At 43.4% G+C, this 26,538-nt stretch overlaps 1 protein-coding gene across 1 annotated transcript in view; it reads left to right on the plus strand.

Annotated features, from left to right (window-relative positions):
• The window catches only part of DENND4C (DENN domain containing 4C), a 474,079-nt gene that overhangs the window by 314,130 nt on the left and 133,411 nt on the right, over positions 1-26,538 (plus strand). Inside the window, 2 exon segments of the mRNA XM_053702651.1 lie at positions 12,111-12,272; positions 20,093-20,233. Of these exon segments, the coding sequence (XP_053558626.1) occupies positions 12,111-12,272; positions 20,093-20,233 (303 nt within the window).

The raw sequence follows: 26,538 nt of genomic DNA on the forward strand, positions 1-26,538 counted from the left end.
CCTCCGTGTTTTGCTAGGGGAGGTATTAGCGGCTCTGAATGATTGTAACACGGTTGCAATTCCAGAGAAAATATGTAGGCTGGATAAATATTTTGCGGTACCGACGTGTACTGACGTTTTTCCTATACCTAAAAGGCTTACAGAAATTGTTAACAAGGAGTGGGATAGACCCGGTGTGCCTTTTTCACCCCCTCCTATATTTAGAAAAATGTTTCCAATAGACGCCACCACACGGGACTTATGGCAGACGGTCCCTAAGGTGGAGGGAGCAGTTTCTACTCTGGCTAAGCGCACCACTATCCCGGTGGAGGATAGCTGTGCTTTTTCAGATCCAATGGATAAAAAGTTAGAGGGTTACCTTAAGAAAATGTTTGTTCAACAAGGTTTTATATTACAACCCCTTGCATGCATTGCGCCTGTCACGGCTGCGGCGGCATTCTGGTTTGAGTCTCTGGAAGAGACCATTAGCTCAGCTACATTGGATGAGATTACAGACAAGCTTAGAGTCCTTAAGCTAGCTAATTCATTTATTTCTGATGCCGTAGTACACTTAACTAAACTTACGGCTAAGAACTCCGGGTTCGCCATTCAAGCGCGCAGAGCGCTGTGGCTAAAATCCTGGTCAGCCGATGTGACTTCTAAATCTAAATTGCTTAACATACCTTTCAAAGGGCAGACATTATTCGGGCCGGTTTGAAAGAAATTATCGCTGACATTACTGGAGGTAAGGGCCATGCCCTGCCTCAAGACAGAGCCAAACCAAGGGCTAGACAGTCTAATTTTCGTGCCTTTCGTAACTTCAAGGCAGGAGCAGCATCAACTTCCTCCGCTCCAAAACAGGAAGGAACGGTTGCTCGCTACAGACAGGGCTGGAAACCTAATCAGTCCTGGAACAAGGGCAAGCAGGCCAGAAAACCTGCTGCTGCCCCTAAGACAGCATGAAGTGAGGGCCCCCGATCCGGAAACGGATCTAGTGGGGGGCAGACTTTCTCTCTTCGCCCAGGCTTGGGCAAGAGATGTCCAGGATCCCTGGGCGTTAGAGATCATATCTCAGGGATATCTTCTGGACTTCAAAGCTTCTCCTCCAAAAGGGAGATTTCATCTTTCAAGGTTGTCAGCAAACCAGATATAGAAAGAGGCGTTTCTACGCTGTGTACAAGACCTTTTACTAATGGGAGTGATCCACCCAGTTCCGCGGTCGGAACACGGACAAGGGTTTTACTCAAATCTGTTTGTGGTTCCCAAAAAAGAGGGAACCTTCAGACCAATCTTGGACTTAAAAATCCTAAACAAATTCCTAAGAGTTCCATCGTTCAAAATGGAAACTATTCGGACGATCTTACCTATGATCAGTACATGACCACAGTGGATTTAAAGGATGCCTACCTTCACATACCGATTCACAAGGATCATTATCGGTACCTGAGGTTTGCCTTCCTAAACAGGCATTACCAGTTTGTAGCTCTTCCCTTCGGGTTAGCTACGGCTCCAATAATCTTTACAAAGGTTCTGGGCTCTCTTCTGGCGGTACTAAGACCGCAAGGAATTTCGGTAGCTCCGTACCTAGACGACATTCTGATACAAGCGTCAAGTTTCCAGACTGCCAAGTCTCATACAGAGTTAGTTCTGGCATTTCTAAGGTCGCATGGGTGGAAGGTGAACGTAGAAAAGAGTTCTCTATTGCCACTCACAAGAGTTCCCTTCTTGGGGACTCTTATAGATTCTGTAGAAATGAAAATGTACCTGACAGAGGACAGGTTAACAAAACTTCTAAATGCTTGCCGTGTCCTTCATTCCATTCAACACCCGTCAGTGGCTCAATGCATGGAGGTAATCGGCTTAATGGTAGCGGCAATGGACATAGTACCTTTTGCACGCCTGCATCTCAGACCACTGCAATTGTGCATGCTAAGTCAGTGGAATGGGGATTACTCAGATTTGTCCCCTATGCTGAATCTGGATCAAGAGACCAGAGATTCTCTTCTATGGTGGCTTTCTCGGCCACATCTGTCCAGGGGGATGCCCTTCAGCAGGCCAGATTGGACGATTGTAACAACAGACGCCAGCCTGCTAGGTTGGGGCACTGTCTGGAATTCCCTGAAGGCTCAGGGATCATGGACTCAGGAGGAGAGACTCCTTCCAATAAACATTCTGGAATTAAGAGCAGTTCTCAATGCCCTTCTGGCTTGGCCTCAGTTAGCAACTCTGAGGTTCATCAGGTTTCAGTCGGACAACATCACGACTGTGGCTTACATCAAACCATCAGGGGAGGGACAAGGAGTTCCCTAGCGATGATGGAAGTCTCAAAGATAATTCGCTGGGCAGAGTCTCACTCTTGCCACCTGTCAGCGATCCACATCCCAGGCGTGGAGAACTGGGAGGCGGATTTCCTAAGTCGCCAGACTTTTCATCCGGGGGAGTGGGAGCTTCATCCGGAGGTATTTGCCCAACTGCTTCGGCGTTGGGGCAAACCAGATCTGGATCTCATGGCGTCTCGCCAGAACGCCAAGCTTCCTTGTTACGGATCCAGGTCCAGGGACCCGGGAGCAGTTCTGATAGATGCTCTGACAGCACCTTGGGTCTTCAACATGGCTTATGTGTTTCCACCCATCCCGATGCTTCCTCGATTGATTGCCAGGATCAAACAGGAGAGAGCATCAGTGATTCTAATAGCGCCTGCGTCGCCACGCAGGACCTGGTATGCAGATCTAGTGGACATGTCGTCCTGTCCACCATGGTCTCTGCCTCTGAGACAGGACCTTCTGGTTCAGGGTCCTTTCAAACATCCAAATCTAATTTCTCTGAGGCTGACTGCATGGAGATTGAACGCTTGATTCTATCAAAGCGTGGATTCTCGGAGTCAGTGATTGATACCTTAATACAGGCTAGGAAACCTGTTACCAGGAAAATTTACCATAAAATATGGCGTAAATACTTGCATTGGTGCGAATCCAAGAGTTACTCATGGAGTAAGGTTAGGATTCCTAGGATATTGTCTTTTCTACAAGAAGGTTTAGAAAAGGGTTTATCTGCTAGTTCGTTAAAGGGACAGATCTCAGCTCTGTCCATCCTTTTACACAAACGTCTGTCAGAAGTTCCAGACGTTCAGGTTTTTTGTCAGGCTTTGGCCAGGATTAAGCCTGTGTTTAAAACTGTTGCTCCGCCATGGAGCTTAAACTTAGTTCTTAACGTTTTACAGGGTGTTCCGTTTGAACCCCTTCATTCCATTGATATCAAGCTGTTATCTTGGAAAGTTCTGTTTTTAATGGCTATTCCTCGGCTCGAAGAGTCTCTGAGCTATCTGCCTTACATTGTGATTCTCCTTTCCTGATCTTTCATTCAGACAAGGTAGTTCTGCGTACTAAACCTGGGTTCTTACCTAAGGTAGTCACTAACAGGAATATCAATCAAGAGATTGTTGTTCCATCATTGTGCCCTAACCCTTCTTCAAAGAAGGAACGACTTCTGCACAATCTGGACGTTGTCCGTGCCCTGAAATTTTATTTGCAGGCAACTAAAGATTTTCGACAAACTTCTTCCCTGTTTGCCGTTTATTCTGGACAGAGGAGAGGTCAAAAGGCTTCGGCTACCTCTCTCTCCTTCTGGCTTCGTAGCATAATACGTTTAGCCTATGAGACTGCTGGACAGCAGCCTCCTGAAAGAATTACAGCTCATTCTACCAGAGCTGTGGCTTCCACTTGGGCCTTTAAAATGAGGCCTCTGTTGAACAGATTTGCAAGGCTGCAACTTGGTCTTCACTTCACACCTTTTCAAAATTTTACAAATTTGACACTTTTGCTTCTTCGGAGGCTGTTTTTGGGAGAAAGGTTCTTCAGGCAGTGGTTCCTTCCATGTAAAGGTCCTGCCTGTCCCTCCCGTCATCCGTGTACTTTTAGCTTTGGTATTGGTATCCCATAAGTAATGGATGACCCGTGGACTGACTACACTTAACAGGAGAAACATAATTTATGCCTTACCTGATAAATTCCTTTCTCCTGTAGTGTTGTCAGTCCACGGCCCTGCCCTGTTTTTACGGCAGGTCCTAAATTTTAAATTAAACTCTAGTCACCACTGCACCCTATAGTTTCTCCTTTCTCGTTTGGTTTCGGTCGAATGACTGGGTATGACGTTAGAGGGGAGGAAGCTATATAGCAGCTCTGCTTGGGTGATCCTCTTGCACTTCCTGTTAGGGAGGAGATATAATCCCATAAGTAATGGATGACCCGTGGACTGACTACACTACAGGAGAAAGGAATTTATCAGGTAAGCATAAATTATGTTTTTCTCAGAAGGAAAGACTTCTGCTCAATTTGGACGTGGTCCGTGCTTTAAAGTTGTACCTGCAGGCGACTAAGGACTGTCGTCAGTCTTTTTCTTTGTTTGTGGTTTTTCTCAGGAAAACGCAAGGGACAGAAAGCTATGGCTACTTCTTTCTTTTTCGCTGAAGAGTATCTTACGTTCTGCATATGAGACTGCTGGACAGCAGCCTCCAGAGAGAGTTACGGATCATTCCATGAGGGCTGTTGCTTCCTCATGGGCGTTCAAAAATTAAGCTTCTGTGGAACAGATTTGCAAGGCTGCAACTGCGTCCTCTCTTCCCACTTTTTCAAAGTTTTACAAGTTTGACTCTCTTGCCTCGGCTGAGGCCGCTTTTAGGAGAAAGGTTCTTCAAGCAGTGGTGCCTTTCCGTTTAGGTTTCCTACTCTTGTCCCTTCCGTATCATCCGTGTACTCTAGCTTGGGTATTGAATCCATTAGTAATTAAGATGATCCGTGGACTCATTGTGTCTTAAAAAAGAAAAGAAAATTTATCCTTACCTGATAAATTTATTTCGTTTTTGACACAATGAGTCCACGGCTCGCCCTGTTCTTTAGACAGGTTGTGGGTTATTGTAAACTTCAGACACCTCTGCACCTTGGCTTTTCCTTTCTCTTTCTAACTTCGGTCGAATGACTGGAGTGGGAGGGAAGGGAGGAGCTATTTAACAGCTCTGCTGTGGTGCTCTTTGCCTCCTCCTGCTGACCAGGAGGTGGATATCCCATAGTAATTAAGATGATCCGTGGACTCATTGTGTCAAAAAGAAATACATTTATCAGGTAAGCATAAATTTTTTTTTTTCTTTTTTAAAATGGATAGTTTGCTTATTTTTTTAAATAACATTGCTCTGAGTTTGATTCCTAACCAAGCCCCAAAGATTTTTAGGAGAATACTGATGTATACCTACTCCAGCTTGCTTCTGTTTGTGTAAAGGGTCTTTTCATATGCAAAGGAAGGGGAAGGGGGGGGGGGGAGAGTGTCAGTTATTTTCTACTTGCAGTGGGTGTTCCAGTAACCTTTTCAACAGAGCTAAACTGTAAGCTTCTAAGTAAGTTTTTAAATGGTTTTATACTGGATTTTTATATCCGTATCTATGCATATTATTCTTTATAGTACTGTCTATTACATGGAGGTCTATGAACATTGGTGTATACTGTCCCTTGAAACAGATTTGTTCCATCTGCATTGATCTATACTAGGTGCCTATATTTCTTCTACAAGATACGACGAGTCTACGGATTTCATCCTTGTGGGATATTATCCTCCTGCTAACAGGAAGTGGCAAAGAGCACCACAGCAGAGCTGTATATATAGCTCCTCCCTTCCCTCCACCCCCAGTCATTCTCATTGCCTGTGTTAGTACTAGGAAGAGGTAAAGTGAGGTGTTAGTTTTAGTTTCTTCAATCAAGAAATGTTTTATTTTAAATGGTACCGGTGAGTACTATTTTCCTCAGGGGGATATGGAAGAAGATTTCTGCCCTGAGGTTGATGATCTTAGCAGATGTAACTAAGATCCAATGTTGGTTCCCACAGAGCTTCCCTGAAGTGTAAATACAAGAGACATTCTTTCAGTGTGGAGAACGGTTTCATGCTACAAGCAGCATTGAGTATGTGCAAGCCCCTTTATTTCTGAGGAGACTTGGTATATCAGAACTGGCTGACATTTATTTCCCTGCAAGGGAAGGGGTAAGCAGTAGACCTGTAAAACAAAGGGTAATTACTGAGAAACCTGTGCTTATTTTCTTTTATTGAAAATATTGGGCTAAAGCATTTATCAAGCATTATAAAGGGACACTGGGAGTACAGCTAACATTTTTTTTATGTCAAATGAACAGTATGGCTGTTATGTTGTGTGTGCTTAGGGGTTTAACAGTTCCCACATGGCTCTTTTTGTCTAAACCGCTTCTCCATGCGGTTGTGCAGTCCTATGCGATCGACGTCCATGATGGGCGGGGCTTATTTTCGCGCGCTCAGACGCGCACTTTACTTTGGCTGAGAAGGCAGCAGGCATTAGCTCCGGTTGAGCCTAGACTGGTGTTCTGCCGGATCGTTTTAGAGTCATTTTGCAGTACCCTGGGGGCAGGCAGGCGCCGCAGCAGAGCTGTGGCGAGGTGCAGGGGTTATTTTTGTCAAATCTAACATTTTTGTGTCTATAAATATCTTTTAGAGGTTAATTTCTCCCATTACTCTTGGGGTGCAATAATTTTTGGAGCCATTGATTAGGTGTAGTTAATTTTTAAGAGTAAATTAACGTTTTGAAGCAGTTTTGGAAAATTTGTGCGCTTTTTTATTCCTTAAAGGCGCAGTACACGTTTCTCAAAAAATTGTTTAAATCAATAAATAAGTGTTTGACGACTATTGTGGTTATTACTAGTCTGTTCAACATGTCTGACATTGAGGAATCTCATTGTTCTATGTGTTTAGAAGCCATTGTGGAACCCCCTCTTACATTGTTTACCTCTTGTACTGAAAAGGCCTTATATTGTAAAAAGCATATTTTAGGTAAAGAAAGTGTGCCTAAGGATGATTCTCAATCTGAAGAGAACCAGGATATGCCATCCAATTCTCCCCAAGTGTCACAACCTTTAACGCCCACACAAGCGACGCCAAGTACCTCTAGTGCGTCTAATTCTTTTACTCTGCAGGAGATGGCTGCAGTTATGTCAACTACCCTTACAGAGGTATTATCTAAATTACCAGTGTTACAGGGTAAATGCAGTAGGTCAGGTATTAATGTGAATACGGAATCCTCTGATGCTTTATTGGCTATTTCCGATGTACCCTCACAGTGTTCTGAGTTGGGGGTCAGGGAATTGCTGTCTGAGGGAGAACTTTCAGACTCAGGAAATGTGTTACCTCAGACAGATTTGGACGTGATGTCCTTTAAATTTAAGCTTGAACACCTCCGCCTGTTACTTCGGGAGGTTTTAGCGACTGTGGATGATTGTGACCCTATTGTGATACCACCAGAGAAATTGTGTAAGATGGACAAATATTTAGAGGTACCTACTTACACTGATGTTTTTCCGGTTCCTAAAAGAATTTCGGAAATTGTAAAAAAGGAATGGGATAGACCAGGCATACCGTTCTCTCCCCCTCCTAATTTTAAAAAAATGTTTCCCATATCAGACACCATTCGGGACTCTTGGCAATCGGTCCCTAAGGTGGAGGGAGCTATATCTACCCTGGCTAAGCGTACAACTATACCTATTGAAGACAGTTGTGCTTTTAAAGACCCTATGGATAAAAAGTTAGAGGGTCTTCTAAAGAAATTATTTATTCATCAGGGTTTTCTTTTACAACCTACAGCTTGCATTGTTCCAGTTACTACTGCAGCAGCTTTTTGGTTTGATGCTCTAGAAGAGTCTCTGAAGGTTGAGACTCCATTAGATGACATGACAGTTTGGATAGAATTAAGGCTCTCAAGCTAGCTAATTCTTTTATTACTGATGCCGCTTTTCAAATTAGCGGCGAAAAATGCAGGATATTTGCCATTTTAGCGCGTAGAGCGTTATGGCTCAAATCTTGCTCTGCTGATGTGTCATCAAAATCTAAGTTTTTAGCTATTACTTTTAAGGGTAAGACCCTATTCGGGCCTGAATTGAAGGAAATCATTTCTGATATTACTGGAGGTAAAGGCCATGCCCTTCCTCAGGATAAGGGGTAAACAGAATAATTTTCGTTCCTTTCGAAATTTTAAGAGAGGATCCTCTGTTTCCTCTTCCTCCACAAAGCAGGAAGGAAATTTTGCTCATTCCAAGTCAGTCTGGAGACCCAACCAGGCTTGGAATAAAGGTAAACAATACAAGAAGCCCGCTGCTCCTACTAAGACAGCATGAAGGGGCGGCCCCCCGATCCGGGACTTTCTTTCTTTGCTCAGGCTTGGGCAAGAGACGTTCTGGATCCTTGGGCACTGGAAATCGTGACCCACGGGTATGAACTGGAATTCAAGGATTTTCTCCCAAGAGGGAGATTTCATCTTTCACGATTATCTGTAGACCAGATAAGAAGAGAGGCGTTCTTACGCTGTGTAAAAGACCTCTCTACCATGGGAGTAGTTTGTCCCGTTCCAAAACTGGAAAAGGGGCAAGGGTTTTACTCAAATCTTTTCGTGGTTCCCAAAAAAGAGGGAACTTTCAGACCCATTTTAGACCTCAAGTGTCTAAACAAGTTTCTCAGAGTTCCATCATTCAAGATTGAGACTATACGAACAATCTTACCAATGATCCAGGAGGGTCAATATATGACTACCGTGGACTTGAAGGATGCATACCTTCATATCCCTATTCACAAGGATCATCATCAGTTCCTAAGGTTTGCCTTCCTGGACAAACATTATCAGTTTGTGGCTCTTCCCTTCGGGTTGGCTACAGCACCCAGAATCTTCACAAAGGTTCTAGGGTCTCTTCTAGCGGTTCTCAAACTGAGGGGCATAGCAGTGGCGCCTTATCTGGACGATATTCTGATTTAGGCGTCATCTTATCATTTGACAAAATCTCACACGTACAAAATATTGTCTTTCATGAGAACTCACGGTTGGAAGGTGAACATGGAAAAGAGTTCACTAGTTCCAAGGACAAGGGTTCCCTTCTTGGGGGCTCTGATAGACTCGGTAGACATGAAAATATTTCTGACGGAGGTCAAAAAACAAAGATTCTAAATACTTCCCGAGCACTTCAATCCGATCCTCGGCCATCAGGAATGGGGACTATGCGAATTTATCTCCTCAGATAAATCTGGATCAAGAGACCAGAGACTCTCTTCTTTTGTGGTTGTTGCCGGATCATCTGTCCCAGGGGACGTGTTTCCGCAGACCCTCGTGGGTGATAGTGACAACGGACACCAGTCTTCTGGGCTGGGGTGCAGTCTGGAATTCCCTGAAGGCTCAGGGTGTTTGGACTCAGGTGGAGTCTCTACTTCCAATCAATATTCTGGAACTGAGAGCAATATTCAATGCGCTTCCGGCATGGCCTCAGTTGGCTTTGGTCAAATTCATCAGATTCCAGTCGGACAACATCACGACTGTGGCATATATCAATCATCAGGGGGGAACGAGGAGTTCCTTAGCAATGATAGAAGTATCCAAGATAATCTGATGGGTGGAGGCCCACTCTTGTTATCTGTCGGCAATCTACATCCCAGGAGTAGAAAACTGGGAAGCGGATTTTCTAAGTCATCAGACATTTCAACCGGGGGAGGAGGAACTCCATCCGGAGGTGTTTGCTTCATTGATTCACAAATGGGGCAGACTGGAACTGGATCTGATGGCATCTCGTCAGAATGCCAAGCTTCCACGTTACGGATCCAGGTCGAGGGATCCCCAGGCCGAACTGATATATGCCTTGGCAGTGCCTTGGTCATTCAGCCTTGCTTATGTGTTTCCACCATTTCCTCTCCTTCCACGCGTGATTGCTCGAATCAAACAGGAGAGAGCTTCAGTAATCCTGATAGCGCCTGCGTGGCCACGCAGGACTTGGTATGCGGATTTAGTGGACATGTCCTCTCTGCCACCGTGGAAACTTCCTTTGAGACAGGACCTTCTCATTCAAGGTCCTTTCCAGCATCCAAATCTAATTTCTCTGCAACTGACTGCTTGGATATTGAACGCTTGATTTTATCTAAGCGAGGATTCTCTGATTCGGTCATCGATACTTTGATACAGGCTCGAAAGCCTGTCACTAGAAAGATCTATCATAAGATATGGCGTAAATATCTTTATTGGTGTGAATCCAAGGGTTACTCATGGATTAAAGTTAGGATTCCCAGGATTCTGTCTTTTCTCCAAGAAAGATTGGAGAAAGGGTTATCAGCAAGTTCTTTAAAGGGACAAATTTCTGCTTCGTCAATCTTGCTTCACAAACGTTTGGCAGATGTGCCAGATGTTCAGTCTTTTTGTCAGGCTCTAACTAGAATTAAGCCTGTATTTAGACCAATTACTCCTCCCTGGAGTTTGAATTTAGTTCTTCAAGTTCTTCAAGGGGTTCCGTTTGAACCCATGCATTCCATTGATATTAAATTGTTATCTAGGAAAGTTCTGTTTTTAGTTGCTATTTCTTCTGCTCGAAGAGTTTCTGAGCTTTCAGCGTTGCAATGTGATTCGCCTTATCTTATATTTCATTCTGATAAGGTGGTTTTACGTACTAAACCTGGATTTCTTCCTAAGGTTGTTTCAAATAAGAATATTAATCAGGAAATTGTTGTTCCTTCCTTGTGTCCTAATCCTTCTTCTAAGAAAGAGCGTCTGTTACATAACCTAGACGTGGTCTGTGCCTTGAAGTTTTACTTACAGGCGACTAAGGATTTCCGTCAATCATCTTCATTATTCATTGTTTATTCTGGAAAGCGTAGGGGTCAGAAAGCTACGGCTACCTCTTTCTTTTTGGCTGAGGAGTATCATCCGCCTGGCATGTGAGACTGCTGGACAGCAGCCTCCTGAAAGAATTACGGCTCATTCTACTAGGGCTGTAGCTTCCACATGGGCCTTTAAGAACGATGCTTCTGTTGAACAGATTTGTAAGGCTGCGACTTGGTCGTCCCTTCATACTTTTTCCAAATTTTACAAATTTGATACTTTTGCTTCTTCTGAGGCTGTTTTGGGGAGAAGAGTTCTTCAAGCAGAGGGGCCTTCCGTTTAGGTCTCTGTCTTTTCCCTCCCTTTCATCCGTGTCCTGTAGCTTTGGTATTGTATCCCACAAGTAAGGATGAAACCCGTGGACTCGTCGTATCTTGTAGAATATATAATAGGATATTTATGCTTACCTGATAAATTGATTTCTTCAACGATACGACGAGTCCATGGCCCTCCCTGTCATTTTAAGACAGATTATATTTTATTTTTACAACTTCAGTCACCTCTGCACCTTTTAGCTTTTCCTTTCTCTTCCTAAACCTTCGGTCGAATGACTGGGGGTGGAGGGAAGGGAGGAGCTATATATATAGCTCTGCTGTGGTGCTCTTTGCCACTTCCTGTTAGCAGGAGGATAATATTCCACAAGTAAGGATGAAATCCGTGGACTCGTCGTATTGTAGAATAAATCAATTTATCAGGTAAGCATAAATTTCCTTTTTAAGGTTTAATAATGAAAAGATGTGCACTCATGTGCAATTTGCCATCAAAAAATATAAAATATAAAAGGGGTCTGACAGGGGCAGCTCAGTCTCTCCTGTTGTTTTGTTTTTAATGTGCTTACTCTTGTGGAAAATAGATTAATAAGTGGTTGAATTTATGTCCTCTAATCCTTTACTGTTATATAATAATATTAATGCAGCCCTCGGATTGTAAGGGCTTAGTTAGTACTAATTCATTACGGATTGAGGATATTTAATAGTGGACATACTTATTTAATAGCTATTATGCAAACCACAGAGTTAAGTGGTTTTAATTCACAGCCTTTGCTACTGTATGAGTGTGAGTTCCTTAGTTGACTTAATAAACTTTAATGTATGAATGATTGGGAACGATTTTATTATTTTGAACACTTTTTTGATACAAGTAGAGTTAAGTCTGATAATACTTAGTGGAATTATTCTCTCTTTATACTTTGTTGTACTCTCAGTTACAACTAGTTTGTCTAGTTGTTATCAAAAAATATAAAACAGATAGGAACCGGAAAGTCATATATGTTATCTGTGTAGTATGGAAAGCTTGGAAAACAAAAGCAGTCATATGAATACATGTAGGACTATTTATCTTTCTTGTATGTATTTACCAGTACGCTTGAATTGGAAGATAAATTAATAGTTCACATCGTTATTAGTGTGAGTTGTTTTCACAAACTTTTTCTTCCCTGTAGACGGCCATTCTAATCCAGTTGCTGGCGCTAATAATGAAGTGCACATAGATCATTCACAAAGTCAAGGCGCCCAGACACCTAATGTTTCTACAGGCCCCTCTTCAAATCCCAAGGACGTATCTAGTTGTAAGGAAAATCTGCTTTCATCTGTTGATGTGACAGGTAAATAATTGTGAATTTGAGAGTAAAGTATCTAGCTTATAAACTCTATTAAATTATGCTGTTATTGTGACAAAATAAGACTAGAGAAAATATGTGGAAATGGCTTTTTTTATGACATTAGTGATGTAACAAAACGCTGTGAAATTTATGTCTTAAAGGGCCATAATAGTCAAATAAAATTGCATGCACTAATTCATTGGAGCCTGTCATTTTAAGACTATCAACTCTTCACTACTTTGTGTTTATGTCCTGGAAAGGGGTTAAACATACAGTAAAGGTATTGCTAGTACAATACACGGAGCTCTGCTGGTCTCGTGCGGAAATCGCAGCTGATCCTATCAGCAGCACTATTTGCACATCTGACTCGTGCGACTAGCGCTGCTGAATGGATTAGCGGAAGTTTCCACTTGGGCCAATAGTGCTCTGCAGTTCCCAGACAGCATTTCTACTGCCTATGCGGGGATAAACATACAGTGGTGCGATAGTCTTATAATTACATGCTCTAATGAATTAGAGTGTGTCATTTTCTTCTGAAAAAGGGAAGAGTCCACAGCTGCATTCATTACTTTTGGGAAATACAGAACCTGGCCACCAGGAGGAGCCAAAGACACCCCAGCCAAAGGCTTAAATACCTTCCCCACTTCCCTCATCCCTCAGTCATTCTTTGCCTTTTGTCACAGGAGGTTGGCAGAGAAGTGTCAGAAGTTCGAGTCTCTCATGGAGGGCAGTACTCTTTGCAATGGGACTGGAGTTTTATGTAATCCTGTCAGCCTCTCAGTGAGAGCATGGATGAAAGTTAGTCCGGAGATGCAGGGAGAGTTTTCCTGCGAACCCATCCCGACTCATATTAACAGCTCCATGGTAATCAGCATTGATGAGTTTCGCTGCCTACCTTTTTTCGATATGTGAATGTAATGTTAACTAAACAACGTAGGGTCCCAGTGGGACTCCTTTTATTTTAATAAGGAATCATGGGTTAATATCTCCTTAAGAGGGTTATTGATGTTTGTTATATGGTTCTATCTGCAAATGTGTAGCTATACTTAGGCTCACGGCCTTTACGGAACATAATGGCCTAATTTTAATGATGCAATCTTTCCAGATTGCGCGCCCTTTTCGTGACTGGCACGGTGCACCTTGTGACGGGTGCGGTTACGTTGTTTCTCACTTCCGTATGCTGACTGTTTGCGACCAAGAGAGTCTTGCTCGTGGGTTGTCTGGGTCACTGGAGGTGGTGAGTGCCCCAGCCATTGGGGGTGTTGAAGGGTGCCAGTTTTTTGTCATTTTTGTAATCCCAAGATTATGGAAGATTCTGATATGCGCAACACGAATGCCTTCGATACGGAGGATGTGTCTTGTGATGAATATGAAATGGCCCGGGAAATCAATGCCCAACAGTTATGTTCCGATTGCCGTTCTAGAGTACTCTCTTCTCCTGAAGCAGGGAGCTCCGAGGTTTCCATGATCCGTGAAGCGAGTGTCCCAGTCCATTTCCCGGCTCTGCAAGCAGGTGTCCCTATGGCCTGTACTCCTTCTCTGGAGGGTGGCTTGTTTCCACCAGAGGTTACAGCATGGTTCGGCATGGCCATTTCTATGGCGCTGAATCATTTATATCTCCAAAGTTAAGTATTTCTAAGATACTGTCCTTGTTCCGTTAACCAGGGCCCGTCGAGCGTGGGATCGCCCGATTCAGTTCAGCCTTCTGGGAAAACCTTTGGCCCCTAAGGCTTCAGGGGCCCTATCTCGGAGCCATGGTCTTCAGTTGATCTGACGAGGGATGATTTTGCCTTCTGTTATATGCTGGCTCGCCTTCGTGTTCTCTTAAGAGATGTTTTGGCAATGTTGGAGAATCCCAGTCCTAGTGGGCCAAGGGATCCCGCGGCCTTAGAAGCTGGACGGCAAAATGGATATGACATTTGGGGGATGAAGTTTTTCTTTTGCTTAATGTTTTTCGGTTCCAGTTCTGAGCTTGGGTGAATGGGGCTTTTAATCATCTGGTTCCGTTGTCGTCCTCATTTACCTTGGGCATTCAACCGATGGGTGCTGCCTTCATTTTATTTTTTGATCCGGATGGATGTGTTTAATTTGTTTTTTCTTAAGCTCATGTCTGTTAGAATTTCGTTTTTATGAACATTCTTCTCTGGAACCGATACTTGCGGCTTAGGTCGCGTGGGCACTTTCTCGGAAGTTGCGCACTTGTTGAATAATAGAATTATGTTTTTCTAGTTCAGTTATCGATCCTTCGGGACAAATTTTCTTGGACCTTGGGCAGTTCTAGAGAGTCCTTATACCAGGCAGGTACTGGTCGGATACTTTTTTCGGCTGTTACCAGGGTTCATGTCACCCTCGTGGTGCTGATTAATCCTGCTGGATTTTGAATGTCTCTTGGCCAATTCTATGGACTCTGGGCTCAGATCCTACCGAAGTATGAGGCCTGTTGTTTAAATACAACCCCTCCGAACTGAGGGTTATAAGTGCCAATCTAGTTTGGCTGTTCGGGCTTCTCTCCTGGGATAAGGATCTGTTTTTGCAGACATCATCATGGTTCTTCAGGTCCCCGGCGACTCAGAACCGTTTATGCATTTTTGAGTGGGAGATGAGTGTGATCCATGTGGTCTGGTGTGCCGAGTGATTACTAATTTGCATTTTCACTCGAGGTTCTTCCGGACGCTGACTCTTTAGCCTATTAAGCATTTTATTGCAGTGGCAGAGTTTCCTTCCTTCCCGCCTTGGGTGGATCATATGGTGGGGAGCTGCGAAGCTCCAGCTGTTGCCTGCTTAAAGAAGATTTTGAAAGATCCTTCAAGGATCTTTGGCTGTTGTCTCTTCCATTACCCTTGGTCTGACCATGGTCTCTACGTTAGGGTGTATTTCCATCTTCATTGAAACTCTAGCCTTGGGGCTTGTCAGTGAAGGGGCGAGGTCGGTTATGGAGAGCCGCCCTTCTGGGGTCAGGTAGTTGACCATTTATCCTCGATGCTCCGTTGGGGGCTTCATGGGCAGTGGCTTAAGTTCGGATGGCGAGCAGGGTACAGGGTTCTTATTCGCCTTCTGTTGTTGGTTGCTCCCTTGCCTGTGTGTGTAGCACGTATTAACGCTTGCCTACGAGATTTCTGTGCGATCCAGGTGCCCTGGGTGCTGAATCTTAGACCGTTAAGGAAGTTCTTTATGACTCTTGGGTTTGAGGCTATTGCTAGATCGCCAAGTCTACGGACCTTAGAGGTGCGTTCCTCTTTGTAGGAGGCAGCTTAGGGTTCCTCTGGAAGTTGGATCTTTGTTTGATTCCTTTTTCGAGGACCCTGACCCAGGTCCGTGTCTCTCCTTGGATGGGTGTGGACGATTCGATCTCACACTAGATGTTTGTGGTCCTGCGGGCCTCTCTCCGTAGAGGCTGGGGCTCTGTGAGAGATGCCTCATTTTGTGGCTTAGGCTTAAGGTCCTTCTGATGGTTCCCTACTGGTCTTCTGGCGCATTTACGCTGTTCCTGTAGACTCCAGGTATCCTCACCTGGGTTGGCAATATGGCCGAGGGGTCTTGCCTCTATGGTAGGGTAGGTTTATGTAGTTTATTTGCCTTCTCTTCTAGAGCAGGGGTAGGGTTCTCCAGGTTCGGAGTTACCTTAGTTTTGGGAGTAACCTGTGGGTCTTGCCTTGTAAGGGTCTTTACTTGCGTTCCAGAATCCTGGAAGAAGAATTGCGATGTAGTGTCTGGTTCCTCAGTTTCTGCAGCGGGAGGATGAGAGTTTGATCCATATGGGGCTCCTGCTATATGTTGGATTCTGATATATGGATGCTGAGTGTCTGAAGGCCTTCTTCCCTTGAGATGTGTTCCTTGTTCTTAGAGAAGACAGTCGTGTAGGGGATTTCGTACCCGAGCACAATGTCTATCCTGACTCAGGGTAACATACCGTTTGTTGTAAGCGGTCTAACCGGGAGCTTTGTTTCCTACATTGACCCTTCCTTTCTCTTCCAGAAGTCTGGGATTCTGGTCTCTACTAGCCTTTGGGCTGGGACCATTATCCTTGAGGGAAGATTGGGGTTCGGTCACTCTATGCAAGGTTGACCATTTTCCTTAGAGTAGGTTTCTCTCCTTTGTGGGAGGTCTTGGATGTCCTCCTTTCCGTAGGCGTTCGGTGCTGGGAGGGGGCTCTCCTTGAAGCCCAATATTCAGAGGGCTGTGAGCCTTTGGAAGGCTTGCAGTTGAACCCAACTACAGCTATTGCACTTTGAGGGTGTAACCAGCTACGGCTAATTGCAATTTGACTGGGTGTTAGCAAGCTTTGAAATGCCTTCTGTGTTTGGGTTTAGCAACGGTGAGTCAGCTTTCTATCTGGAAGCTGGTCATTGGGAGTTCCTGTTCAGACGGTGGGTGTTCTTTTTGGAGAACTCTTTACTAGCTGCTGGAATAGGTATCCTATTTCTGCTGTCTCTGCTGTCTAGCTTGCAAATCTAGATCTGTTATGAGGCATCAGGGAACTCATGGTTTTCCTGGAATACCTTTGGGTATGGTTCAGGGTCAGGGATATGAGGGTGTTCCTCGATTCCTTTTTTGGGACATGTTTCCCTGTGTATGGATCTTTTTTTCTTCGGTTTCTAGGGAGTTCGTCTCCCTGGGCGTTGCTATTGTACGACAACCATGGGTTGTTCTATGTTGTTCAGAGTGGAATAATCCTTTGTATTTTTCTTGAGATTCTGTTCCCCTATTTGGGGGCAGATATCGGTCCTTGTCTTGGCTAGGTACCTTAATGGGAGCAGTGATCCACGGGGCTGACTCCTCGGAGGTTGTTTGGGCTTGACGGACTCTGGGACTGAGTGGTTTAGTTCGACTAATCTACCTTTTTCCGCCATTACCACTCCTTCCTCAGGTAGTGGCCTGCATCAAGCAGGCGCAGGTGTCAGTAATACTGATTACTCCATCGTTGCCGCGCAGGATATGGTTCGCGGATCTAGTGAGGATGTCATCTTCTCCTCCATTGAGGTTACCTTGTCGCAGGGATCTGCTGGAACAAGATCCTTTTGTTCATCAAAATCTAGATTCTCTGAGGCTGACTGCTTGGAGATTGAACGCTTAGTCCTTGCCAAGAGAGGGTTTTCTGAGAGAGTTATTGATACTCAAATTCAAGCTTGTAAGCCGGTTACTCGTCACATCTATCATAAGGTGTGGATAACCTACTTATTCTGGTGGGAAGAGCGTGGATTTCCCTGGCATAAAATTAAGGTTGCCAGGATTCTGTTGTTTCTCCAGGATGGACTGGTGAAGGGTCTCTCGGCCAGTTCCCTGAGGTGACAGATTTCGGCCTTGTCTGTTTTACTGCACAAGAGGCTCTCAGAGCTTCCTGATGTTCAGTCTTTCGTTAAGGCTCCGATTAGGATCAGACCTGTGTTCAGATCTTCGGCTCCTACTTGGAGTCTGAATCTGGTTCTTAAGATTTTGCAACGGAGCCTATGCATGAAATTTGACATTAAGTTGTTGTCCTGGGAGGTTCTTTTTCTACTGACTATTGCTTCTGCGCGCAGAGTTTCAGAGATTGCCGCTTTGCAATGTGAGCCTCCTTATCTGGTGTTCCATTCTGATAAGGCTGTCCTACGTACTAAGTTAGGGTTTCTTCCTAAGGTCGTGTCAGACCGCAACATAAATCAAGAGATTGTGGTTCCTTCCTTGTGTCCTAATCCTCCTCCTCTGAAGGAACGTTTGCTTCATAATTTGGACGTGGTGCAAGCCTTGAAGTTCTATCTTCAGGCTACTAAGGATTTTACACAAACTCCTTACTTGTTTGTTGCCTATTCTGGGAAGTGTAAGGGACAGAAGGTCTCTGCGACTTCCTTGTCTTTTTTTTGGTTAAGGAGTGTTATCTGCTTAGCTTATGAGACAGCGGGACATAAACCTCCTCAGAGACTTAAGGTTCATTCTACTAGAGCAGTGGCTTCCTCTTGGGCCTTTAACAACAAGGCCTCTATGGATCCGATTTGTAAGGCGGCTACCTGCTCCTCCTTACATACTTTTTCTAAATTCTACAAGTTTGATGTTTTCTTTTGCAAGATGTACCAAGTCCACAGATTCATCCTAACTTGTGGGATATTGTCCTTCCTGACCGGAAGTAGCAAAGAGAGCACCACAGCAGAGCTGTCTATATAGCTCCCCCTTAACTCCACCCCCCAGTCATTCTCTTTGCTGGCTCTAAGCAGGAAGGGTAAAGAGAAGAGGTGTTAAACTGTTAGTTTTTATTTTATCTTCAATCAAGAGTTTATTATTTTTAAATGGTACCGGTGTTGTACTATTTACTCTCAGGCAGGACATAGATGAAGATTTCTGCCTGGAGGATGATGATCTTAGCATTTGTAACTAAGGTCCACTGCTGTTCCCACAGAAGCTGAGGAGTACAGGAAAACTTCAGTGTGAGGAACGGTTCTTGCTATACAGCAATGAGGTATGTTCAGTCATTTTTCTGCAGAGACTGTGTTAACTCAGAAAGGCTGACAGTATCCCCTTTAGGGGAAGGGGAAGCCGTAATCCTAGTGTTTAAGAGGCTTTACTAGCTTGCATAAAGGGCTTACTTTGTTTTTTGGGGCACTCAGTTTGTATGAGAGATTGGGACAAACGTTTGGGTGTTCTGGGAGTAACAGTTTTTATTGATGGGACTTTGCATGAGGGTTCATTTGGCTTATTTGGGGTTGTTATAACCCACATGGCTTTCAGACAAAGTTTGTTGGATTTGTGTATGCCCCAGCCACATCGAGTGTGGTGGGCGGGGCCTATTTTTGTGCCTCTGTTGCGCATTTATTTATACTGTCTAGCAGCAAGCAACTTCTCCTGAGGTCCTGATATTCTCCTGAGGGCCTAATCGAAGCTTTAACATCATTTTATCGTTCCTTAAGGGCAGGTAGACATTTTTCAATCCGGTTTTGTCCATTGGGAGTTAATTGCTTATTTACTTGTGGTGCAATCCCTCTAAAGCTTAGTAGGTACACTGTTAAAATTTCAGAAAATTTTAAGCTTGTTTAACCTGTTTTGCAGTTTGTGTATGCCTTTTTTTTCTCTTAAAGGCACAGTACCGTTTTTGCAAATTGTGTGTTTTTCATTAAAGTGTTTTCCAAGCTTGCTTGTCTCATTACTAGCCTGTTAAACATGTCTGACACTTTTTTAGCAGAAGTAAATTTGGAAAGCTGTTTAAAACTGCATGTACTGTCTGAATCACAATGTTTAATTTTGACTTTACTGTCCCTTTAGATAAAAAGTTTAAAGCACTGTAACACATAATTAAAGGTAACTTAAAAATCTTGGAATCTCCATCTGTGAAGATTGGATTTTTAATTTATGTTTTCAGAAGGTACACGTTATCTAATAAGCTTGTGTATCCCAAGACTTCTGTTTAGGGCTGTTGATTTTTCACGTGTCCCTTCTACAACTTATTTAGGGTTTTTTTTTTTTAAGTTTGTTTTGTTTTTTAAACTCCATCCTTCCATGGTAATCCTTTTTATTTTTGTGTAGTACCTTGTTCATAATGAACATTTAAATTAACAGGAGATGCATGTCTGTAAACAGATCCCTAGGAACAAACTAATGACAACTCCCACACTTCTATTGGTGGACAGTGACACATCCCAAGAGCATACAAATTGTTTGTTTTCCTTTTCTAAAGAGTAAAATCTGTCAAAAATGTTTTTTATGCAAGAAAGAAAAAGCTGACCTATTGCCAAGTGTTTTGATGTAAATTCATGCATAAATATTTTCTGTACAGAGTGATTCACAAAATTGCACATCTTATGAACAGTTTTCGCCTCACATATGTTGTACTCTAAATCTGCTATTTTTTATCCCAGTATCCATCTCTGAAAGTCATAGTGAAAAGCAACCAGCAAGTCCGGAAGCTCCTCAACCACCAGAGTCCCCTCCTTGGGGTAGCAGCATTGTTAAAACGACTTCTGGGATCTTTGACAATACAGGGAGGAGAAGCAGTAGTGGTATGTTACTTTGATTTATTAACAAAATGTTGCAGTGACGCAGTTGAATTGTCACAGCATTTCACATGTTGGGTGTTGAAGGTTTACAAGTTAGGGTTATCATATGAAGTAAGAATGACCCTTGTTAACCTTTGGTGTGAAAGAGGTCTGTGGTACATTACAGATGTGAGGGCCCAGCATATACAGTTCCTTCATTTTTAAGACCATTAGAGCATTAGCTTTGAGTCAGTTGTGCCCACAAAGATACATTTCATTCTGCTAGCAGATTTCTAAGGGATGACCAGTAGATATCAAGATGTGTGTGATTTTCTATTTTACAGAAGTGTGCACATGTGTTTGCACATGTATATAATGCACCTCTACAAGTGGACAATTTAAAACAAAAGAGTGTTTTACATAATTCTGTTTCGATTTCAATTATTATTAGACTTTGTGCAATTAATTTAAATTTTTCTTACATATGCACTGATGTCATTAAAACATGCATGACATTTCTAACTTGGTCACCCCTGACTTTTATTTAAAGATGTTTATTAAAATAATCCTGTCTTACTAGACAAAATCATCTAACAAAGCCTTCTCCAACCTAAGGCGGCCCTGAGACCACAATTTGCTTTTTATGTGGAGGAAAAAATATGGGACCCATATGACCTCAGATCAATCAACATACCAGATTGTGACCAAAAGATAGAGGGGCGGTTGGGAGTCACCAACATTTGGGCTTATTATTTATCAAACCGTATGGCTCATATTGTCCAATGGCATCACAAAACAAATCCTAAGCTATGGGACACCATAGAAGAATGTAATATGAATAATGCTTGCCTTGGTGGTCAATGTTTGCTATTTCCATGCTCTTTTAAACCCATTTACTAAAATGACCATAATAGTTAACTTTTTTGCACCAGATTTGTACACTTTCCCTTCTTCATAAACCTATTTATTGGCAAATAGTATTCAATCTCTATTCTATGACCCCCAAAAAGGTATAATTAATCATGAAGTCTCTATTCTTCCGGTTACATTAGTATTAAGCAATGGTTCCCTCAAATCATCCAGTGACTTAAAACGTGGCATTGGATTCCCTTTCCAAAATTGGCTCTCATTTTCAGCTTTGACATTTTGCAACCTAATTCTAGTAATTTTACTAGAAATCTTACACTCTTTGAAAGCATTTCCATGAATAAAAGATTATCATGTCCTCTCCTTTTTGCACATCTATTCCCAGTTATGCAAGTAAATGGGAAATGGATTTGGCTACCTCACACAAAGACTAGTGGCTGCAAATTTTCATCTCCATTTCAATAGTCTCCCTATCAATGTTTGCAGTCAGAACAAATGTTAAAATCCTTACTAGGTGGTACCTCACTCCTAACCGCAAGTTCTCAACACCACTATAGATAAGTCCCCTTTGACTTTAGTATTGAATAGTCCAATATAACTACCTATATAGACAATATTTATTCAAATTAATGTTAAATTGTGCTAAGAAATTGATTCCTAAATATTGGAATTTCCTTCAGTGACAAAATGGCTAAATTTGGAATGTTATACTCTCTCTCTAGAGAAATGTAGTTGTAATTTAAATGCAAAACGGGAACATGCTGAACTGTTGGAGATCTTAACACCTTTTTAATAAGATGAACACACACTTCTCTTTTTTCCACTGCTTGTATTTTCTGCTTCCTTTTCTGCATGTTCGTATGTTGGGACATACAAGGGACATCACCTTTCCTTGTGGGTCTTGCTCCTTAGAAGTGTACCAGTGATATTAGTTCCTTTTATATAAAATATACTGTCTGTTTATAAATTTCTGCATTTAGTGTGTTTATCATATGATATATATAATACATTGCTAAGAGTGTGGTCTTTATGGTTCTTAATATGGTTGTTATGTGTATACTTGACTGTATGGCATGTAAATGGCTTGTATCTTCCCTTACAATCTTACTTTCTGTAACTGCTATACCCTATTTACTTAAACTGTTCCACCATGCCATTTTTTCTCTTGCAAGGTGTATACAGTCCACAGATTCATCCTTACTTGTGGGATATTCTCATTCCCTACAGGAAGTGGCAAAGAGAGCACACAGCAGAGCTGTCCATATAGCTCCCCCTCTGGCTCCGCCCCCCAGTCATTCTCTTTGCCGCTCTAACAGATAGGGCATCTCCACGGGAGGGTAAAGTGAATGTTGGTTAGATTTATAGTTTTATATCTTCAATCAAAAGTTTGTTATTTTTAAATAGTACCGGTTTGTGCTATTTACTCTCTGGCAGAAATGTGATGAAGAATTCTGCTGAGAGGAAAATGATTTTAGCATGTTGTAACTAAAATCCATTGCTGTTCCCACACAGGACTGAGGAGTACCAGAAAACTTCAGTTGGGGGGAACAGTTTGCAGGCTTAACTGCTTTGAGATATGTTTCAGTCATCTTTTTTTCTAGTCAAGACAAGATAATGCTAGAAGACTGACAAGATTCCCCATGTGGGAAGGGTAAGCCATGTTCTGAGACTTAGTATAGAACTAGAGGCTTTTTTTGAGAGGGCTCAATAGACTGGTTATCACTTTTGCAGGGCAATCGATTATTTTATTTAACAAATACTCTTTATTGACACTTTTAAAGCACTTTTGGTGTGTTTATTTGGGGTTTTATTCCACATGGCATTATTTTTAGTCACCTAAATCGGGTTCTGAAGGCCCCACAGCTCCGGAGTGGAGTGGGAGGGGCCTAATTTTGCGCCTCAGTTGCGCAGTTTATTCTGACAGATTTCCTTGCATGCTGCTTCACATGGGTCCAGAGACTGCTTGAGGACTTCAGGAGGCTTGATTTTCTCAAATCCAATCCTTAAGGGAAGGTAGGGCCACAGCAGGCTGCTGTGGCAAGGTGCTGTATTTTATTAACCGGTTGTTTGCTTTAGGCGGCTCCGGTTTGGGCATTAAAGGGTTAATCAGGCTGAAACTTGCTGTGCAATCATATCGAAGCATTAGGCACATACTGTAAAAATTTCAAGAGATTTGGTTCATTTTTCACCGTTTTGTAAAATTGTGTACGCTTTTATTTCTTAAAGGCACAGTACCATTTATTGCAAATTGTATTTTTTACTTGATAAAGTGTTTTTCCAAGCCTGCTTGTGTATAATACTAATCTGTTAAACATGTCTGACACTAAGGAAAAGCCTTGCTCTATGTGTTCAGAAGCCATGGTGGAACCCCCACTCAAAATGTGTCCCAAGTGCACTAATGTGTCTATACACTTTAAAGATCATATTGTGTCACTTAAAAATATAGCCCTAGATGATTCTTTGACTGAAGGTAATGAGGATAGTCCGCCTTCCTCTCCCCATGTGTCATCACCAGTTACGCCCGCTCAAGCGATACCTAGTATCTCTAGTGCATTGGCACCTATAACATTGCAACAACTGGCGGCAGTCATGGATAATTCCCTTGCGGCCTTTCTATCCAAACTTCCAGTTTTCCCTAAAAAGCGTGATAGCTCTGTTTTGAGAACAGATGAGGAGCAGTCGGAAGCTTTGGGAGGTTTATCTGATGTACCCTCACAACACTCTGAAGTAGGGGCGAGGGATGTAATGTCTGAGGGAGAAATTTCTGACTCAGGAAAAGTTTCTCAGCGGGCAGAATCCGATTCACTAGCATTTAAATTTAAATTCGAACACCTCCGCTTACTGCTTAGGGAGGTCTTATCAACTCTGGATGATTGTGACCCTATGGTGGTCCCAGAGAAATTGTGTAAAATGGACAAATATCTAGAAGTCCCTGTATACACTGATGCGTTTCCGATCCCTAAGAGGGTGGCGGATATTGTTGCTAGGGAGTGGGAGAGACCAGGTGTACCTTTTGTTCCCCCCCATATCTTTAAGAAAATGTTCCCAATAACTGATCCCAGGCGGGACGCGTGGCAGACGGTCCCTAAGGTAGAGGGGGCAGTTTCAACACTAGCCAAGCGCACAACCATACCAATTGAAGACAGTTGTGCTTTCAAAGATCCTATGGATAAAAAATTAGAAGGTTTACTAAAGAAAATATTTGTTCAACAAGGTTTTGTTCTCCAACCTATTGCCTGCATTATTCCTGTAACTACTGCAGCGGCTTTTTGGTTTGAGGCACTGGAGGAGTCGCTCCAGAGGGAGACTTCATATGACGAAGTCATGGATAGAATTAATGCTCTAAAACTGGCTAATTCTTTTATCACAGATGCCGCTTTGCAATTAGCTAAGTTAGCGGCGAAAAATTCTGGTTTTGCCATCATGGCGCGCAGAGCGCTTTGGCTCAAGTCATGGTCGGCCGACGTGTCGTCCAAAACAAAATTACTAAATATTCCTTTCAAGGGAAAGACCCTTTTCGGGCCTGAGTTGAAAGAGATTATTTCGGATATCACTGGGGGAAAGGGCCATGCCCTCCCGCAAGATAGGCCTTTTAAGGCTAAAAACAAGGCTAATTTTCGTTCCTTTCGCAACTACAGGAGCGGTCCTGCTTCAACCTCTGCAACTGCAAAGCAAGAGGGTAAAGCTTCACAGCCCAAGGCAACCTGGAAACCTTTGCAGGGCTGGAACAAGGGTAAACAGGCCAAAAAGCCTGCGGCTGCTACTAAGACAGTATGAAGGGGTAGCCCCCGATCTGGGACCGGATCTGGTAGGGGGCAGACTCTCTCTCTTTGCTCAGGCTTGGGCAAGAGATGTTCCCAATCCCTGGGCATTAGAGATCGTTGCTCAGGGATATCTTCTAGAATTCAAGGACTCTCCTCCAAGGGGAAGGTTCCACATTTATCGTCTGTCTACAGACCAGACAAAGAAAGAGGCGTTCTTACGCTGTGTGGAAGATCTACTCAAGATGGGAGTGATATATCCAGTTCCAATTACAGAACAAGGACTGGGTTTTTACTCAAACCTGTTTGTGGTTCAAAAAAAGGAAGGAACTTTCAGGCCAATCCTGGATCTAAAAATTCAAAACAAATTCCTCAGAGTTCCATCATTCAAAATGGAGACCATTCGGACAATCTTACCGATGATCCAGGAAGGTCAATATATGACTACCGTGGATCTAAAGGATGCATACCTTCATATTCCTATCCACAAAGATCACCATCAGTTCCTAAGGTTCGCCTTTCTGGACAAGCATTACCAGTTCGTGGCCCTTCCCTTCGGGTTGACCACCGCTCCCAGAATTTTCACAAAAGTGCTAGGGTCGCTTCTAGCGGTACTAAGACCGTGGGGCATTGCAGTAGCACCTTATCTGGACGACATCTTAATACAGGCGTCGTCTTTTCCCAGAGCCAAGGCTCATACGGAGATTGTTCTGGTCTTTCTAAGGTCTCACAAGTGGAAGGTGAACACCGAAAAAAGTTCTCTGTCCCCGCTCACAAGGGTTCCCTTCCTGGGAACATTAATAGACTCGGTAGAAATGAAAATATTTCTGACGGAGGTCAGAAGGTTAAAGCTTTTAAATACTTGCGGAGCTCTTCATTCCATTCCTCAGCCATCTGTAGCTCAGTGCATGGAGGTAATCGGATTAATGGTAGCAGCAATGGACGTGGTCCCTTTTGCTCGAATTCATCTCAGGCCACTGCAATTGTGCATACTCAAACAGTGGAATGTGGATTATGCAGATTTGTCTCCTCAAATCCAACTGGACCAGAAAACCAGAGATTCTCTTCTCTGGTGGTTGTCTCAGGATCACCTGTCTCAGAGAATGTGCTTCCGCAGACCGGAGTGGATCATTGTAACGACCGACGCCAGTCTGTTAGGCTAGGGCGCGGTCTGGGGCTCCCTGAAAGCTCAGGGCCGCTGGTCTCGGGAAGAGTCTCTTCTCCCGATAAACATTTTGGAACTGAGAGCGATATTCAACATGCTCCAGGCATGGCCTCAGCTAGTGGCGGCCAAATTCATCAGATTTCAGTCGGACAACATCACGACTGTAGCATACATCAATCATCAGGGAGGAACAAAGAGTTCCTTAGCGATGAAGGAAGTAACAAAAATAATCAGGTGGGTGGAGGATCACTCTTGCCATCTATCTGCAATTCACATCCCAGGAGTAGACAACTGGGAAGCGGATTTCCTAAGTCGTCAGACTTTTCACCCGGGGGAGTGGGAACTCCACCCGGAGGTTTTTGCTCAGCTGACCCAGCTATGGGGCATTCCAGAGTTGGATCTGATGGCGTCCCGTCAGAACACCAAACTTCCTCTTTACGGATCCAGGTCCAGGGACCCCAAGGCGGCATTGATAGATGCTCTAGTAGCGCCTTGGTCCTTCAGTCTAGCTTATGTCTTTCCACCGTTTCCCCTTC

This window comes from Bombina bombina, chromosome 2 (assembly GCF_027579735.1).
Source record: "Bombina bombina isolate aBomBom1 chromosome 2, aBomBom1.pri, whole genome shotgun sequence".
NCBI classification, from domain to species: Eukaryota; Metazoa; Chordata; class Amphibia; order Anura; family Bombinatoridae; genus Bombina; species Bombina bombina.